General features: G+C 36.9%; 2 protein-coding genes across 2 annotated transcripts in view; both read left to right on the top strand.

Annotated features, from left to right (window-relative positions):
* aadat (aminoadipate aminotransferase) overlaps positions 1 to 2,575 on the top strand; it is a 40,334-nt gene extending 37,759 nt beyond the window's left edge. Inside the window, exon 14 of the mRNA XM_056460980.1 lies at positions 1,812 to 2,575. Coding sequence (XP_056316955.1) covers positions 1,812 to 1,853 — 42 coding nt within the window. The 3' untranslated portion in view covers positions 1,854 to 2,575. The remainder of the gene's footprint in view (positions 1 to 1,811) is intronic.
* Positions 2,576 to 10,295: 7,720 nt separating this feature from the next.
* mfap3l (microfibril associated protein 3 like) lies at positions 10,296 to 18,522 on the top strand. Its single transcript, XM_056460979.1, has 3 exons — positions 10,296 to 10,613; positions 11,467 to 11,865; positions 14,586 to 18,522. Exons 2-3 carry the CDS (start codon positions 11,553 to 11,555, stop codon positions 15,461 to 15,463), a joined length of 1,191 nt encoding a protein of 396 aa, XP_056316954.1. The 5' UTR covers positions 10,296 to 10,613; positions 11,467 to 11,552; the 3' UTR covers positions 15,464 to 18,522.
* The last annotated feature ends 1,602 nt before the right edge of the window (positions 18,523 to 20,124 follow it).

The following is a 20,124-nucleotide window of genomic DNA, read 5'->3' as shown; positions in this document are numbered from 1 at the left end:
GAACACGTCCAACCTTGAGGCAGATGGGCTACAGCAGCAGAAGACCACACCGGGTGCCACTCCTGTCAGCTAAGAACAGGAAACTGAGGCTACAATTCACACAGACTCACCAAAACTGGACAATAGAAGATCGGAGAAACGTTGCCTGGTCTGATGAGTCTCGATTTCTGCTGCAACATTCGGATGGTCAGGTCAGAATTTGGCATCAACAACATGAAAGCATGGATCCATCCTGCCTTGTATCAATGGCTCAGGTGGTGGTGGACGGGTTTCTTGAACATGACAACGAGTTCACTGTAATCAAATGGCCTTCACAGTCACCAGATCTCAATCCAATAGAGCACATTTGGCATGTGGTGGACTGGGAGATTCACATCATGGATGTGCAGCTGACAAATCTGCAGCAACTGCGTGATGCTATCATCACAATATGGAGCAAAATCTCTGAGCAATATTTCCAGTAGCTTGTTGAATCGATGCCACGAAGGATTAATGCAGTTCTGAAGGCAAAAGGGGGTCCAACCCGGTACTAGTACCTAATAAAGTGGCCAGTGAGTGTAACAAAATTTTAAATTGCGCTGTATATGTTCTACGTTTTAAACAGTCCCGTTGTTGGCTTTAGTTAGATGTTAACAATCATGAAGTAAACTGATTTCTTAAATCAGGATTCACTCACACTAGGCCCGGTTGTCTTGAACCATGCTCAGCTGTGATTGTCCCCCCTTCTCTTTCCCCCTCGACCTGCATTATCACTGTATTTTAATTGTATGGATTTGCTCTTCATTGTTTGGACTCTCAGTAGTGATTATTAAACCACACTGAACTGAGCTAAACTGAACTGAACTTAAACACTACAAACTGAACTACACTGTTCCTGTTTACTGTGATCTTTCATGTGAAGCTGCTTTGACACAATCTAGATCAGGCATGGGCAAACTCGATCTTCGAGGGCCGGTGTCCCTGCAGAGTTTTGCTCCAACACTAATCAAACACACCTGAACACCCTAATTAGTGTCTTCAAGATCACTAGAAAGCTACAAGCAGGTGTGTTTGATTAGGGTTGGTGCAAAACTATGCAGGGACACCGGCCCTCCAGGATCGAGTTTGCCCATCCCTGATCTAGATTGTAAAAGCGCTATACAAATAAAGGTGAATTGAATTTTACCTTCTGAGCTGGAGCACACTTACATGATCGATGATGCGACAGTTCAGTTTAACAGAAGAGTAGCGCTCTCGCTCAGCGGGACAGTGGACATGGCTTTAGTTTGATCATTTTGTAATATTTTTAGTTGTTTTATATGCAGTGACACACAGTCAGATATTTTGCTGAACAGATCAGTCACTTTTGACGCTCATAAATAATCAGAAAGTCCTCGTGCTGCAGCTATTAGGAGGTTTGCTGAATGTGCAGTGAGGGGTTTGCGTTCATTGAAAAGTAAGAATGATTAATTAATCCATATGAAACAGTCCCTACAGTTTCTCACTCAGGCACGATTTGCACTCACACTACAAGCGTACCGCACAAAAAGCCCAATTGAACCACGATTTGGCACACCTTTTCCAACGGAGCCAGGGCCAGCCGACTGAACCATCAAACGTACCAGGAAACACGCCCGGGCACGGTTCGGATAGCCTAGTGTGAGTGCGCCCTCAGTCACTTCTAAAGCTGCAGATTATACAGCGTCAACCATCTGTCTGTCTGAAAGCCAAAGCTCATTCTGGACACTCATCTACTCAAACACATCTAATATTGATCTGATATTCATCATACATCTGCTCCTTATCATTCTTTCTCTTCCTCTTCATCACAGGCCTTCAGGAGACTCGCTGATCTGATCAGAGAATCTGTGTGAGAGTCAGTGAGTGGAGGAGATCACAAATCAGGACAGAGCTGTTGATTACATGCTGCTGACGCACACACACAGAGAGAGAAAGAGGGAGACACACACACACACATACATGCATAGAGTCACAACATACACACAGGTACAGATAAACAAACAGATACACACACAGACACAAACTGATACACAAACACAGAAAGACAGATCCACACACACAGATAAACACACATACACACTACTTCCGGTCCGTTTCTGCCTTTTTTGCACACAACACACCCATAAATCCCCCTTGAGTTTGTAACACACACTCTGATCGTTCAGCTTCATACTTTGTTTACAGCGCAATGAGGGAATGAACTCTTTTACTGTCATGGATTTACACCGTCTGGATCCTAATGTGATTTTACAGCAGCTTTAATGTGTGTGTAACCATCAGACCCTCAATAAATAATAATAATAATAATATTAAAAATAATTAAATAGTTGCCGGATGATGACGGCTAAAGCGGTTATGGCTAGTTAGCAGTTTTTAACTAGCTGTCGTGAACAAATGACTAGTGAATGTATTAATATCTTGGATGTAGAAGCTTTTAAATGACTTCATGTTGAGTTTTATTGCAGATGGTTATGATGCATTCATGAATTAATAATAATAATAATTATTAAATCCATCTCTTTTTGTTCTTTCAATTGTTGTGGGAAGGATAATGCTAATAAATTGGATTCTTTTACTTGTGGGGAGTTTTTAAATGCTGATCAGCGTTTCTCTTTATTTTGGTATTGTTAACTGTTTCTGCGTGAAGTCCTGTACTCGAAGACTAAATTACAATAGAATTATATTTACTAAAGGGAGTTAATAGTCACCGAAATAAATGCAGACAATTTGTGATAATAAATCATAAATAATCTGTGAAAATAAAATGTCCAGATATGGGTGAAACAATCTCCCATCACCATTCAGCATAACATACATGTAAACATTTAACAGCATACTAATTCTGAGCTGTGCTAAGTTATTACCTTCAAACTCCTGAATACCGAAGTGACATTCTAATGGGTGTTTTCTGTCATTCATGGGAATAATTCAGTCATCATTTTTGCTCTGAATAAATATATTAGACAGAAATATAGGGTAGATTAATGACACAACTCTGCATGCAAAAGAGAATGTTTTTAGCATGCAACAAGACATCGTGCATGCTCAAAACATGAGATATTGTGCACAGAATTGTTAACCTTTGTGCAACAAGTCATTTTACACACTTAAAACATGATCTTTTGCACACAGAATTGTTAACACACATGCAACAAGTCATTTTACACACTCAAAACATGATCTTTTGCACACGTAATTGTTAGCACACATGCAACAAGCCATTTTACACACTCAAAACATGATCTTTTGCACACGTTATTGTTAACACACATGCAACAAGTCATTTTACACACTCAAAACATGATTTTTTGCACACAGAATTGTTAACACACATGCAACAAGTCATTTTACACACTCAAAACATGATCTTTTGCACACATAATTGTTAACACACATGAAACGAGCCATTTTACACACTCAAAACATAATCTTTTGCACACAGAATTGTTAACACACATGTAACGAGCCATTTTACACACTCAAAACATGATCTTTTGCACACGTAATTGTTAACACACATGCAACAAGTCATTTTACACACTCAAAACATGATCTTTTGCACACAGAATTGTTAACACACATGCAACAAGTCATTTTACACACTCAAAACATGATCTTTTGCACACGTAATTGTTAACACACATGAAACGAGCCATTTTACACACTCAAAACATAATCTTGCACACAGAATTGTTAACACACATGTAACGAGCCATTTTACACACTCAAAACATGATCTTTTGCACACGTAATTGTTAACACACATGCAACAAGTCATTTTACACACTCAAAACATGATCTTTTGCACACAGAATTGTTAACACACATGCAACAAGTCATTTTACACACTCAAAACATGATCTTTTGCACACGTAATTGTTAACACACATGAAACGAGCCATTTTACACACTCAAAACATAATCTTGCACACAGAATTGTTAACACACATGTAACGAGCCATTTTACACACTCAAAACATGATCTTTTGCACACGTAATTGTTAACACACATGCAACAAGTCATTTTACACACTCAAAACATAATCTTTTGCACACGTAATTGTAAACACACATGCAACAAGTCATTTTACACACTCAAAACATGATCTTTTGCACACAGAATTGTTAACACACATGCAACAAGTCATTTTACACACTCAAAACATGATCTTTTGTACACAAAATTGTTAACACACATGCAACAAGTCATTTTACACACTCAAAACATGATCTTTTGTACACAGAATTGTTAACACACATGCAACAAGTCATTTTACACACTCAAAACATGATCTTTTGTACACAGAATTGTTAACACACATGCAACAAGTCATTTTACACACTCAAAACATGATCTTTTGTACACAGAATTGTTAACACACATGCAACAAGTCATTTTACACACTCAAAACATGATCTTTTGTACACAGAATTGTTAACACACATGCAACAAGTCATTTTACACACTCAAAACATGATCTTTTGTACACAGAATTGTTAACACACATGCAACAAGTCATTTTACACACTCAAAACATGATCTTTTGCACACGTAATTGTTAACACACATGTAACGAGCCATTTTACACACTCAAAACATAATCTTTTGCACACGTAATTGTTAACACACATGCAACAAGTCATTTTACACACTCAAAACATGATCTTTTGCACACAGAATTGTTAACACACATGCAACAAGTCATTTTACACACTCAAAACATGATCTTTTGCACACGTAATTGTTAACACACATGAAACGAGCCATTTTACACACTCAAACATAATCTTGCACACAGAATTGTTAACACACATGTAACGAGCCATTTTACACACTCAAAACATAATCTTTTGCACACGTAATTGTTAACACACATGCAACAAGTCATTTTACACACTCAAAACATGATCTTTTGCACACAGAATTGTTAACACACATGCAACAAGTCATTTTACACACTCAAAACATGATCTTTTGCACACGTAATTGTTAACACACATGAAACGAGCCATTTTACACACTCAAAACATAATCTTGCACACAGAATTGTTAACACACATGTAACGAGCCATTTTACACACTCAAAACATGATCTTTTGCACACGTAATTGTTAACACACATGCAACAAGTCATTTTACACACTCAAAACATAATCTTTTGCACACGTAATTGTAAACACACATGCAACAAGTCATTTTACACACTCAAAACATGATCTTTTGCACACAGAATTGTTAACACACATGCAACAAGTCATTTTACACACTCAAAACATGATCTTTTGTACACAGAATTGTTAACACACATGCAACAAGTCATTTTACACACTCAAAACATGATCTTTTGTACACAGAATTGTTAACACACATGCAACAAGTCATTTTACACACTCAAAACATGATCTTTTGCACACGTAATTGTTAACACACATGTAACGAGCCATTTTACACACTCAAAACATGATCTTTTGCACACGTAATTGTTAACACACATGAAACGAGCCATTTTACACACTCAAAACATAATCTTGCACACAGAATTGTTAACACACATTTAACGAGCCATTTTACACACTCAAAACATGATCTTTTGCACACGTAATTGTTAACACACATGCAACAAGTCATTTTACACACTCAAAACATAATCTTTTGCACACGTAATTGTAAACACACATGCAACAAGTCATTTTACACACTCAAAACATGATCTTTTGCACACAGAATTGTTAACACACATGCAACAAGTCATTTTACACACTCAAAACATAATCTTTTGCACACAGAATTGTGTCTGAATTTAAAATAATAAAAAAGCATTCAAAGGTAGGGGGAAATTTTGCTGTATTACACTTTTTTGGGGGGTAAGGGGCATAAATGGTTAAATAACTAAATTATTGCATGTAATATTACACGTGTACTTGGTTCTTTTATCAAAGCTTCGCCTTTTTAAATTCATAAAATCCCACACATGGTTTGAAAGTCAATGGAGAGCTTGTAGATTTCAACAATGCAGAATGAAGCTCCTTAACCTTTGGTATTTACACTATGTGTGTGCGCGTGTGTTTGTTTCTGTCACACAACAGGTCTTTTGTGTACACTACTCAGGGAAAGTAGTGTTTAAGAATGTCTCACTCTCTCTAACACACACACACACTCAGATGACTGCGATAAGTCCTGGCGTTATTGTGCATTATGCACTCATAAGTGTTTTGAGTGCGTACGTGGCTTTCTGAAGGTTTTATTAGTTTGACAAGCTGGTTATAATAGATGGTCAAAGTGCTGTAATGTAGTTGGACATTGGAAAAGCAAGAGCAGTTAATCCTTAAACTGGATGTCTGCAGTGTGACAGAGGGGGAAAGATAAATGATGAACAATGAGCTTTTACACTTACAGGCTTGATTTCACGTTATATTGAATGACATTCATGCCACATGTTTGGAAAATCTTTGGATTTGTCCAATGGCAAAGCAAATATAAATAATATATTGATGATTATATTATATTATATTACATTATATTACATTATATTATATTACATTACATTACATTACATTACATTACATTATATTATATTATATTATATTATATTATATTATATTATATTAAATTTCCCACATGAGTAAATACTGTAGTAATTTATAGTAAATTCTGTTTTGCCAATCTTTCCAATCTTCTATTGTGCAATTTTGGTGAGCCTGTGTGAATTGTAGCCTCAGTTTCCTGTTCTTAGCTGACAGAGTGGCACCCGGTGTGATCTTCTGCTGCTGTAGCCCATCCGCCTCAAGGTTGGACGTGTTGTGTGTTCAGAGATGCTCTTCTGCAGACCTCTGCTGTAACGAGTGGTTATTTCAGTTAATGTTGCCTTTCTATCAGCTGGAACCAGTCTGGCCATTCTCCTCTGACCTCTGGCATCAACAAGGCATTTGTGCCCACAGAGCTGGCGCTCACTCGATATATTTACTTTTTTTTTGGACCATTCTCTGTAAACCCTAGAGATGGTTGTGCGTGAAAATTCTAGTAGATTAGCAGTTTCTGAAATACTCAGACCAGCCCGTCTGGCACCAACAACCATGCCACGTTCAAAGTCAGTTAAATCTCCTTTCGTCCCCATTCTGATGCTCGCTTTGAACTGCAGCAGATCATCTTGACCATGTCTACATGCCTACATGCATTGAGTTGCTGCCATGTGATTGGCTGATTAGAAATTTGCAGTTGGCCAGTTGTACCAAATAAAGTGGCCGGGAAGTGTATAGGTCTGCAGTATAATGCACTTTACTATATGGTTCAAAAACACATCAGTATTTATTATAAATTACTATAGTATTTTTGGTATGGGTTGGGATGTCACATACTTTTGAAATACTATGGTATGGAATGATTACCATATTCAAATTATTGTGCTGACATTCATGCTTAAATTAAATTGTATACAACATCCATTTGACATCAAAACGATTCCTGAATAGTATTTGAATTAAATATTTATTGTAAAATCAGTATGTGACAAATAATGTAAAATAAAGCAATAGTGTAAAACTGAAGTAGCTTTTTAGCATTAGCATTTAGCATTATTTTTTGTATTTTTCACAAAACCTTCTTTCTTTACAGGCTTTATTTCATGCAGCAAACGTGGAGAAATCTTACATTTACAAGGACAAAGCAAATATAAATAATTTATATACGTGTGATGTTGTCACCTTGTACTTTGAAATACTATAGAAGAATTATTGGTTTGTAAACATTCAACAAAAAAACAGAGGGACTGACATCCGATGCGGTTCAGAGTTTGTTGGTGTATTAGAGGTAAGTTATATAGATTACATATTATAGATATTATTTAAGTAATGTTTTCAGCGTATTACAACAGCGTGTCACCCAGTGATAAGCACAGTTATTCAGCAAAATTATCGTTAAAGTGAGCGGAGTTCGTCTGACAGGTCCATTTGCGATAGCGCCCTCCCAGATGAGATGAAATGGCCAAGCATCCAGCTCCAAATATACTCATTGAAACTCCAAGTTTTTTAAAGAGATAAGTTAAAGACCTACAAGTCTTTAGATGCCCACAATTTTGTTCTGTGTGGTCATGTGCAAGAAATAATATTCTATGATTTCCAGATTCAACACTATGTAGTGCTAAAAACCGGGATTCTGCCTATAAAGACAAGGAAAGAAGACGGAGCTGTACAAGGCCTGGGTAATCATCAAGCAAAACAAACTGCATTCTGACAGTGAACTGCACCTGTACGGCAGGGTATGTGAACTTAAATTTGTGCATTTCATTCTGAGCATTCAGTGTCCGCAGTTTAATTCACCATATTTAAGTGTTTTCGCTGAAATCATTGCTGCAATCAAAAGCAAGTAATGTGTGTGATTCAGCATAGCGTCAACTTACCTGATATAAACTGAGAACTGCAGAGTCCAGCATTTTAAATTAGGTCCTCACTCCATTCAGCTCTTATGATGGCTGTTAGCCAAAAACGTCTGCGGTTGGCATTAAAAGCAGTGTGGTGTACGGTAAAATTTCAGTTCTCTATTTTAGCATCATACAGCACAACACGACATGTTTGCTATTGCAACCAGTCTTTTTTTTGCCACCAACCTGTGTGTCGCCATGTGTGACGTAGGTTGGTAATTCCCCTATGTGACGCTGAATGATTATAAAATGGGTGCCTAATAATACTAAAAGAAAAAAAAAAAAAATAAACAACACTAAATGTAAACTTTACTAGCAAAATGCACTATAATGTAATACTGAAATAGCGTTTTAGCATTTAGCATTATTGTTAGTATTTTCACAAGAGCTTCTTTACAGGCATCAATTGTGGAGAAATCTTACATTTGTCAAAGGACAAAGCAAGTATAAATAAAATAAGTGTGATGTCACATTGTACTTTGAAATACTATGGTAATGAATGATTACCCTATATTTATACCATGGGTGCCTAAAATAACTTGAAAAGCAAACTTTACTAGCAAAAATGCACTATAATGTAATACTGAAGTAGCTTTTTAGCATTATTTTTAATATTTTTCACAAGAGCTAATTTTTTTACAGGCTTTGTTTTATGCATCAAATGTGGACAAATCTTACATTTGCCCAAGGGTAAAGCAAATTGCAGCCCTCTTTGAAATACAATGGTAATGAATGATTACCATATATCTATACCATAATAACACTAAAAGCTAACTGTACAAGCAAAAATCACCATACTGTAATACTGAATTAGCCTTTTAGCATTAGCATTTAGCATTATTGTTAGTATTTTCACAATAGCTTATTGTTTACATGCATCATATGTGGAGAAGTGAAGTTTCATAAACTATTTTCGAGAACAGCATGTGATATGATTGAGCATGTCTGGCCACTCATCTGTAATCAGTAATATTCAATCAGAGCGATCCTAGTTTACTATAAATGGATCGTTTTCTCCCTACTGTTCTATCTTCGTTTGGAAGAATCCCCCCTTCCACCCCATCTCCTCCTTTTCCTCCCTTTTCTGAAGGGGGAGCTCTCGAGACCTACCTGATCTCGGATCTCCTGATATGCTTATCGACTGGGCGGGAGCCCTGGGCTCAAATATCTCCGAGCTCAGGGTTCTCTCCCGGGACAGCATGCCAAACCTGCTTTATACGCCAAGCATATCTAAGTGGGAACTCTTGAAATCTTACATTTGTCAAAGGACAAAGAAAGTAACTCAAAATAAGTGTGATGTCACATTGTACTTTGAAATAATATGGTAATGAATAATTACCCTATATTTATACCATGGGTGCCTAAAATAACACGAAAAGCTAACTTTACTAGCAAAAATGCACTATAATGTAATACTGAAGTAGCTTTTTAGCATTAGCATTATTGTTTAGTATTTTTCACAAGAGCTTATTTTTTACAGGCTTGAATTCATGCATCAAAAGTGGGGAAATCGTACATTTGTAGAAAGGACAAAGCAAATAACTTAATATAAGTATGACGTTGTCACATAGTAGCTACTTTGAAATACTATGATTACCATTTATTTATACCATGGGTGCTTAAAATAACAACACGTCTATCTGGTATTGTGAGATATGATGGCAGTTACAGTAAATAAATACTGTAAAAACATAAATAATGTAAAATATGAAGTAAACATGAGGAGAAATAATAGCAAGAATGTACATAGCCTATGTATATTGAACTTCTTTTAAGCATCACTTTTTCTGTGCACGACCAGGAAAAGGTTTAGCATTTACTGTACATGTAAGATATGCAACAAATGCAATGCATGCAAGGAGGAAGTAAAACAAACTGGGTTAAGAAGTCAGCTCAAATTCACAAGCAACTACTGGAAAAACTGGGTCAAATGAATCAAAAAGAAAGGAGGAATTGAAAGCAGACGTGCAGAGAATATAGGAGGAGTTAAAGGGCAAACATAACGCCTTCTGTCGAGTAGTTTATTATATATTGTAGGGTCTGTGGATTCTGAAGAGATTATTGAGTCTCGACTGGTAGTCAAGTCACAACTGACAAACCAAACCCAGTAAACAGGCGATTCAGAGGCTCGCGTGAGCTTCGACTGTTCACATTTCAGGACGAACATCCGGAGATAAAGAGAGGAAACATCATGCTGTGAGTTTTACGGTTTTTAATCGAGTAAACGATTGAATTTGTTACCGTTTAGCGAAATTGAACAAAAGGAAACGCGGATGTTTTCGGCTATTATGCTAGCGGCGTGTTCTGCGGTTACATTACGACTGTGTATTTTTACATCCGCATGATTTACATGTAAACAGGTTAATTTAATATATCTATGCTGGATTGTGCGTTTAAAGCATTTGGGTTTGATAAATAATCAGCATTTTAACGTGTATTCCTCCTTAGCGCATAGTCATATGACTAACGTTAGTTAGCCGCTGTTAGCTTGAGCTGCTTTCAGCTCATTTTAGCCTGTCTGGTATGATTTAAGACATTTAAACTGTGCAAATATCACTATTAAGTAATATAAATGTAGTCTTGGTTTGTGTTTTGACGATTTCCTCCGTCTGATTGTTTTGTTGCTTGGTGGAGGGGTTAAAAGAACATTAGCTAAAATTAATACAAGCATTAGCTAACCTTATTAATCACGTTATTTGTCAGTTTTTTTCACTTAAAATAAGTTGATTTTTCGTTCATTTCCTTAATAAATGTAGTCATGATGCGGTTTATCCTCTAATAATTGTGTAAACACGTCAAATATACGTTAAATATGCAAAGTGGAAATGAACAAAGTTAGCTTAGTGTTTTGGTTTGACACTTGTACCATTATATCTTGATTTCCTTCTGTCAAATATGAGTCATTTCTTATATTTTACAGCTTGTTGTTCTTGTTTTGATAAGATCAAGTGAGGAGTTGTCACATCTTTTTGCTCACAGCTTTACTTAAATGCCCTTACATAATTGTCAAATCGAATGCATTTATTTCCATTTATTTGGTCTTTTCCAGGAAAGCATCTACAGGAAGGACTATGCCAACCTTGTGCGGTCCGGTTTGCAGATAACCAGTGACTGTAACATGAGGACCGGTGGAGAATGACATCCCATTGTTACAGAGAGCCATTGAAAATGAAGAGGGTGAACGGATACGTGATCATTTATTTAGCATCCGTGATTAGTTTCTGTGCAGCAGGGGCTTTGAACATCACAGCGGTGGATGGAGATGGAGGCGAGAACGGGACGGAGGCCAATGGTGCAGGTTCGATTCCTGTGGTGGTCACCAAAACCAGCCAGATCATCGCCCGTGAGGGAAACTGTGCTTTAATTGACTGTAATGTCACTGGTGACCCTTTCCCAAATGTTCAGTGGTTCAACTCACACGGACACCTGCTGGACACAAAGAATAGTGGTACGTTTACTGTGAAAAACACCTACATTTTTACTTATTGTATCTGTTGGGTTCTATCTATCTATCTATCTATCTATCTGTCTATCTATCTATCTATCTATCTATCTATCTATCTGTCTGTCTGTCTGTCTGTCTGTCTGTCTGTCTGTTTGTCTGTCTGTCTATCTATCTATCTATCTATCTATCTATCTATCTATCTATCTGTCTCTGTATAGATAAATGGTTGGATGGACATATAGATAGATAGACAGACAGACAGACAGACAGACAGACAGATAGAATAAAAGACAGACAGCCGGATGGATGGAATGATAGATAGATAGATAGATAGATAGATAGATAGATAGATAGATAGATAGATTAAAATACAGACAGACAGATAGAATAAAAGACAGACAGACGGATGGATGGATGGAATAAAAGACAGATAGATAGATAGACAGACAGACAGACAGACAGACAGGTAGATAGACAGATAGATAGTCTATGTATCATGTGCATCCATCTGTCTATCTAACTGTTTTACTGTTCCCGTATCTCTATGCACTTCACGTAATGGAGTTAGTTTCCATTATAATCAAATATGGCAAAATAGTGTTGAGATATCGATTTTCTTCAGCTAAGTGTAAAGATGTTTTATTGAGACCAAGTTGACACAACAAACCCAATAATCTCATTATTGTAAGCTTTAAGAGTAAGCTATAAGAAAATGTTTTTAAGAAGTACCAAGACTGCATTTGCTTGATCAGAAATGCAGTAAAACAGGGAAATAATATATACATTTTAAAAGATTTAATATTTTTAAATCAATTTATTCTTGCGATGCAAATCTGAATTTTTAACATACTTTTATCATTGTAACCTTCAAAAGAACAGGACTTATTGTGACATTTTAATTGTTCGTTTGATCACATTAATGCATCTTTGCTGAATATTAGTATACATATCTTAAAAATGATTTCATAAACCAACCTTTTTGAATAGTATTGACTGATTTCTGTGAGAATCTGAGGTCCATGCGGGTTCCAGTAGGTCTTCTGCAGTATTTATGATGATTGGGATGCAGTTCAACTTATTATGCATCAGAAAAGTCTATCTTCTGACAGTTTTCCAAATGATCAACAAGAAGTCAAGTTATTGTTTGTTTCTTTTAGTAGGAAGTGTACATATTACAAGCTGATAAATGCAATCGCAACATAAGGAAGTTTATCTGAATGAGATTTTTCTTTGAAATCTACTTTTCATCTGTTTTGGTGTCAAATTGTATTAACTTATTTTTGATTCATTAAATTTCAAAAGTTAAAACCCTTAATGATGGGCTTCCTTTGGAGTATTGCTCTTTTTTTTTTATTTATTAAAAAAATTAATAAATACACAATTAAAAATATTTTATTAGTTTTGGGAATAACCACAGTAGTTTTAGCACAGTATTTGTAGTTTTTCTCTGTTATTTATTGCATTCACTCTTGTGAGATTTGAGATTAATCCGTTATGCAACATTTTGATCTTTAAATCTGGTGATATAAAACGTGACTCCAGCTGATGAGTGACATTTGGAGGATTACTGATGACAGGCGTGGTGAAAGAGAAAACTGACAGCATTTTTTTTGTTTTCTTTTACTGAAGTGACATGGAAACCTCTTTGTTATTCATGCTTGTGTGTATTGTGAATTGTCTGGGCGTGTCATTGTGTGAAGAGCTAGTGTGCCTAAACCATTTGACATGTTTTAACTTGCAAAGCATATATGAATAGATTGACATGCATGCTTGAGTTTATACTTTTAGTACTTATTATTAGACAAATGTTTTTGGGCGTAGCTTTAGCTTTAAAGGAACACTCCAGTTTAAAAAAAGGCTCATTTCACTGCTCTCATAGAGTTAAATAGTTGATTTTTTTTTTAATTTAATTTAATTTTATTTTTTACATAATTGAATTTGTTCAGCCAATCTTTGTTCTGCCGGGAGGACTATTAGCTTAGCTTAGCATAAATAATTGAATCGGATTAGACCATTAGCAACAGTAATATTCCTGTTTAAAGCTTGACTCTTCTGTACATTTTTTCAAGCTTAGGACACAATGTAATTTCAAAAGAGTCAACCTTTAAACTGAAAAATTATTTACATTTTAGGTTTATGCGAAATGCTAATGGTCTAATCCGATTCAATGATCTATGCTAAGCTAAATGTGCTTTGAGTTCGAGTCAAAATGAGCCTATTTAAAAAAAAATTGTGTTATCTTAACGTCATCATTTGCTAGTCATTTGACTACACTGAGGCTGAATATTTAAAAAAATGTGGAGTGGAATTTGGTTTCAGTCATCAGGAATAGTTTGTATTGTTTGTTGTCAAGACTAACTAGCTCTGAAACACTACCGGCAGTGTTGAAACTGAAGAGGTCTTGTTAAATCAGCTGAAGAGGAAAGCTGAGTCAATTCATCAGTGCGTGATATTCATTTTCAATAAGGCCTGGATTGTGCATTATGAAAGGAAATAGAACGTAATTTTCATGTTATTGACTTTTAGCTGCTGACTATTGGTGAAAGAATAAATGAATTTACTTGCATAATGCTTTGTAAAGGTTTGATTGAATGATCTCAGGCTGCTGCCAATAAGCAATTACTGAGGAAAAGCTTTGGTCTGGTGCTAAAAATGGACATTGATTTGAACTAGTTTTAAAATTTCTGCAGAGTTTGTGACTTTTGTGTTTTTATTTTCTGCAGATGGTAAATGGTGGATTCTGGACAGCGGCGTCCTCAACATCACTAGCATCACATTTGCAGACCGCGGGAAATACACGTGCGTGGCGTCCAACTCTCATGGCATGGCCAACTGCACAGTGACGCTCCGCGTGGTCTTTACCAACGGAGACATGGGTGTTTACTACATGGTGGTGTGTCTGGTGACGTTCACCATCATAATGATCCTCAACATCACGCGCCTCTGCATGATGAGCAGCCATCTCAAGAAAACCGAGAAGGCCATCAACGAATTCTTCCGCACGGAAGGTGCAGAAAAACTTCAAAAGGCATTCGAGATCGCAAAGCGCATTCCTATCATCACCTCAGCGAAAACGCTAGAGCTAGCGAAAGTCACGCAGTTCAAAACCATGGAGTTTGCGCGCTACATCGAGGAGTTAGCGCGCAGCATCCCGCTCCCGCCGCTAATCATGAACTGCCGCACGTTCATGGAGGAGATCCTGGAAGTGGTCGGCGTGGAGGAAATGAGACACACTTTTGTTCGGCAAGCACCCGAGAGTCACGATGGACACGTCGTGGCGGCCGCTAGCAATTCCAGTGATGTTTTTACTATTTTGCGTGAGCGTGAGCGCAGCGAGTCTCCGGCCGCAGACTCCGACGATGCCTCACTTCACGAGCAGCCTCAACACATCGCCATTCAGGTTTCGGTTCATCCACAGTTAACATCACCAGGATGCTGTAACATAGAAGCTCCGCCTCTTACTGAAATAGGCTCCACCTCTCCACCCCCATTGGCTCAGCTGCCTCTGGAGGAGGAGTCTGAGCAGGAAAATAAGGCGGAGTCTGTTCAAGAGGGTGGTGCTTCAAAGAAAACCCAAGTCATTTATGAAAGCCATGTGTAATATCCTGAAGGAAGGATTATGACCTCGCTATGCATTTGCTGTGGGGCAAGAAAAGGTCAAGGTTTGTGTTTGTTCTTTTCAGAAGTTGCTTTCTATTTAGTCATCTTAAGACGAGATGAAGAGCTGCGTTTTTGTGTTTGATCTCTCGAAACTCGAATGTTCGTTTCATGTTTCACCTTGAAATCAATTGGGAGAAAAATTAGAAGTTGAATTTTTTGCTTAAAGACAATAAATAAAGGCCATAGATTGGGTTTTTTTGGCATTGAATTGAGACATTTTCATTAAAATGTATCGGATTGAACCCTTTTTTTGTGGAAAAAAGTTATTGCAAATTTGCAATTTGTAAAATACAGTTTTTGTTACTGAATTTAGTTAAAAAATATCCCAAAAATATATATATATTTAAAATGTATTCATTCAGTGCCATCATTTGCAATAATAATTAAACAAGAAAATCAATACAGTTTTGCATTAGCATTTTGAATTATGAGATGATCGCTAAATAGTCACAATCCTGATTATTTTATTTTTTTTGCATTGAATTGTGGCATTTTAACTGTTAAATGTTTCCCAAAAGTTATTGCAATGCATAAAATCTAGATCCCATTATTAATGGTATAACAGATCACAAATCTCACGGTTCGGATCACATTATGGTTTTGTAGTCACAGATCAGCCATTTTTCAGATCGGCCAAAAAGGAGAGGAGACAAATGTCATTTGCTTTTTCATTTATTACAAAAACAGCACTGCAAGACACTTTGGATTTAACAAACAGAATGGAGAAGCTGTAATTTTATTAAAAATAAAATGAAGCATAGGCACCAATGGTGTAGTAGTTCGTGTGTTGACACATGCACCCCGGTGCTCACGGCGACCCGAGTTTGATTCCCGCCTCGAGGTCCTGTGCCGATCCTTCCCCTCTCTGCTCCCCCCACTTTCCTGTCAATACTCTCTACTGTCCTATACATTAAAGGTGAAAACCCCGAAAAAATAATATAAATAAATAAAATGAAGCAATAATCAGCTGAATAAAAATAAATTGTAAAATATTCAATACTGTGAATAGTAGTTCACAGTTACTACTACTGTTGCTGATGTCGCTAAATGTAGAAATCTAGCATAATTTATACAACACATGTTTATTTTTAGTCTCATTTTCAGTAAATGACGTTATTCACTCGGACTTCATGTTTAATCGCTAGATGATCATTTTTGAGGAATTATTCAGTGGCATATTTTTAATGGCTGGTTGTCGCCACCTATTGGTTAAATAATGTAATTTCTGCTGACAACTTTCATTTTTGAGCGTCAGGTTAAATGCATATGACGGTGATTATAATCTTTACCATAAACATCAGTGATTTTATCTAAACTATAAACTGTTATCCCAGTACTTCTGTTTATTTGACTGTTTATAACTTCACAACGAACTCAAACCACTAAAGTCTGAATCTCTTACTTGATTTATTTTTTAAATTTTATTTATTTTTTATAATTTTTTTCCCGTTTTTCAAGCACAGATTTAAATGCTACGATTTGTTGCGTGGGTGTTGAGATCCCGATCTTTTATTGATTAATCATGCAGCTTACACTGAATGCAATATTGCAGGCTAAACGAGTAGTGACGGAAAACCCCTTTAATAACCTAAGAAACCCACCACATGCTGAATAACCCACCACAGCTTCTTCCGTCATCATAATATTTTACAGGCAAGCCTAAATGCTTTCATACATGTGATTTGAATGATGTGAGAGGCGATCTCTCTGCAAACATTAGAAATGGAGGGTTAATCTACAATTAAAAAAAATGATTAATTGGCAGGTCACATGTGTTCTGAACCGTGGGTTGATCTGTTACACCCCTACCCATTCCTATATTTGTTATGAAAAATAATATATATGTTTTATTATTTCAGTATTCACCAATGCAGTTCTGCAATAATTATAAACACAAAAATCTGAATCTGGTGGTAAAATAAAAGCTAAAAGACCTAAATTCAAAAATTGCATAGTTTTATTGATTTATTTTTGATTTTGGGGTCAAAATAACCGTATTTCTTTCTGAGTTTGACCACTTCTGACAATAAACACTCATTCTGAATGTATTTTGGGCAAAGTTTTCTATTTATTTAGACAACTCAGTTTTGCTCGTGATTTGTTTTTCATAGTTTGTTGTCAACTATAGGGCTACCGAGGGATGCTAAGCTCACGGCTCACATTTAAATCGGCATTACTTTGGATGTAGTTACAGATGATACATTTCACGGGTGAATGCGAATGAACGACTGATAAATCCATATGGCTGAAAGAATAAAAATGCATTTTTTTTCGTTCAATAGAACTCAACCATTCTTGAACTACTTCAGAAGTGATGTGCATAGCAATTTCCAAAATCTCTCTCCCTCTTATAATGCATGAAGAATGCATGATGCTGGACTTGAAACTTTAGTTCATGTATACTTGTCAGATATGTGTTATTTATCATTTACCAGGTAAACACAGCTTCGACACTTGATTCAATGAGAACATTTGTAGAAATTTCAGTTTGAGGCATTTATTTGATTCACTTGAGTTTCCACTGGAGTCCTTAAACTGTTACTGTTATTCATGATAGTATTATTACTTTACTAGTAGCGCTAGGGCTGCTTCTGATCTCAAACGCACAGCTAGGTTTTTGTCTTTTCTTCCTTATAGAGTGAGCTGTTGCTGTTTGTTTTATATTCAACTAAACTTCCTGATGTTAGTATTTAATCTCTTTAAGCATCCCCAAACCCTGGACATTCATTTATTCAAACCATTTGCTTCTTACCTCTCATCTCTTATTTTCACTGTTGTAAATCTTCAATGTTGATCTTGCTTTTCCGGTCTCTGAATTCAGAGTCCATCTGCACTGGTAATAGCTAGCTGAACGGGTTAAGCAGTAGTCAATAAGAATGTTCCTGGTCAGGATTGTCAGTGGAAGCGATGGCCATGGTGCTCTTCAAAATGCTGTTTTGTTTATTTCTTTCTTCTCTCTTTTTTTTTTAAGTAGTGAAATAAAGCTGCTGTGTATCATGATTTCACGTGTTTGTGCTTTCATTTAAAGTTTTTTTTTCATAATGCTCTTGTTGATGTTGTTTGAGATTCACAAATACTGTGGTTCTTATCTCTCCCCCCATTGTGTAATGACTTTCACACCAAGTTTGAATACTAATTTCAAAATCTTAACTTCAATGTATTTATTTACACTCACCGGCCACTTTATTAGGTACACCTGTCCAACTGTTCATTAACGCAAACCTTTAATCAGCAGAAGATCACACCGGGTGCCACTCCTGTCTGCTAAGAACAGGAAGGTGAGGCTACAGTTGGCACAGGCTCACCAAAATTGGACCATGGAAGATTGGAGAAACGTTGCCTGGTCTGATGAGTCTCCATTTCTGATGCCACATTCGGATGGTAGGGTCGGAATTTGGCGTCAACAACATGAAAGCATGGATCCATCCTGCCCTGTATCAACGGTTCAGGCTGGTGATGGTGGTGTAATAGTGTGGGGGATATTTTCTTGGCACACTTTGGGCTCATTAGTACCGATTGAGCCTCGTGTCAACACCACAGCCTACCTGAGTATTGTTGCTGACCATGTCCATTCCTTTATGACCACAGTGTCTCCATCTTCTGATGGCTGCTTTCAGCAGGATAACTCGCCATGTCATAAAGTGTGAATCATCTCAGACTGGTTTACTGATCATGACAATGAGTTCACTGTACTCAAATGGCCTCCACATTCACCAGATCTCAGTCCAATAGAGCACCTTTGGGATGTGGTGTAATGGCAGATTCTCATCATGGATGTGCCGCCGACAAATCTGCTGCAACTGCGTGATGCTATCATGTCAATATGGACCAAATCTCTGAGGAATATTTCCAGTAGCTTGTTGAATCTATGCCATGAAGGATTAAGGCAGTTTTGAAGGCAAAAGTGGGTCCAACCCGGTACTAGTAAGGTGTACCTAATAAAGTGGCCAGTGAGTACACAACATTTTAAAACAGCCATTTAAGTGGATATTTGAAGTGCATTAGTTAATATTGATCTGAAAGCGGCTGCAGTCAGACTAATGCATTATTGAACCTATTCTTGGTTTTATATTTAGCTTGTATTGATTGGCATGTGTCCTTAAATGTCTGACTGGAATTGTTAATTCAAAAAGTATTAATAGCTAATTTGTTGCTCCAAACATGCAGCCTCTTTTAAACACTGCAATTGAAGTAACATTTGTTAAGGCTTCCATTAAGCTAATGTCGTAATAGTACGGAGTTGTAGCCTGCAGTGATATGCCTACTGAAAAAAAAACAGCTTAAACAAGCCTAGGCTGGTTTCCAGCCAGGCCTTAGCTGGTCAGGCTGGGAAATGACCAGCTTTGACCAGCCTAGCCAGCCTGGGAGCCCAGCTATCTCCAGTTTAACCAGGCTGGTCTAGCTGGTTTTAGCTGGTCATTTTCCAGTTAAGACCAGGCTGGAAATGACCAAAACCCATTTAAAAACCAGGGTGGTCAACCAGCTAAATCCAGCCAACCAGCCTAGGCTGGTTTAAGCTGTTTTTCAGCAGGGATCGTATCCAGCACGGGGAATAAAATTTAACTGCAGTTACATATGTATTATAAGCATATGTAAACGTCA

Source organism: Danio aesculapii, chromosome 7, assembly GCF_903798145.1.
Source record: "Danio aesculapii chromosome 7, fDanAes4.1, whole genome shotgun sequence".
Taxonomy (NCBI): Eukaryota; Metazoa; Chordata; class Actinopteri; order Cypriniformes; family Danionidae; genus Danio; species Danio aesculapii.
The sequence above is the reverse complement of the archived record's forward strand: the minus strand, read 5'-3'. Positions and strand labels throughout refer to the sequence as shown.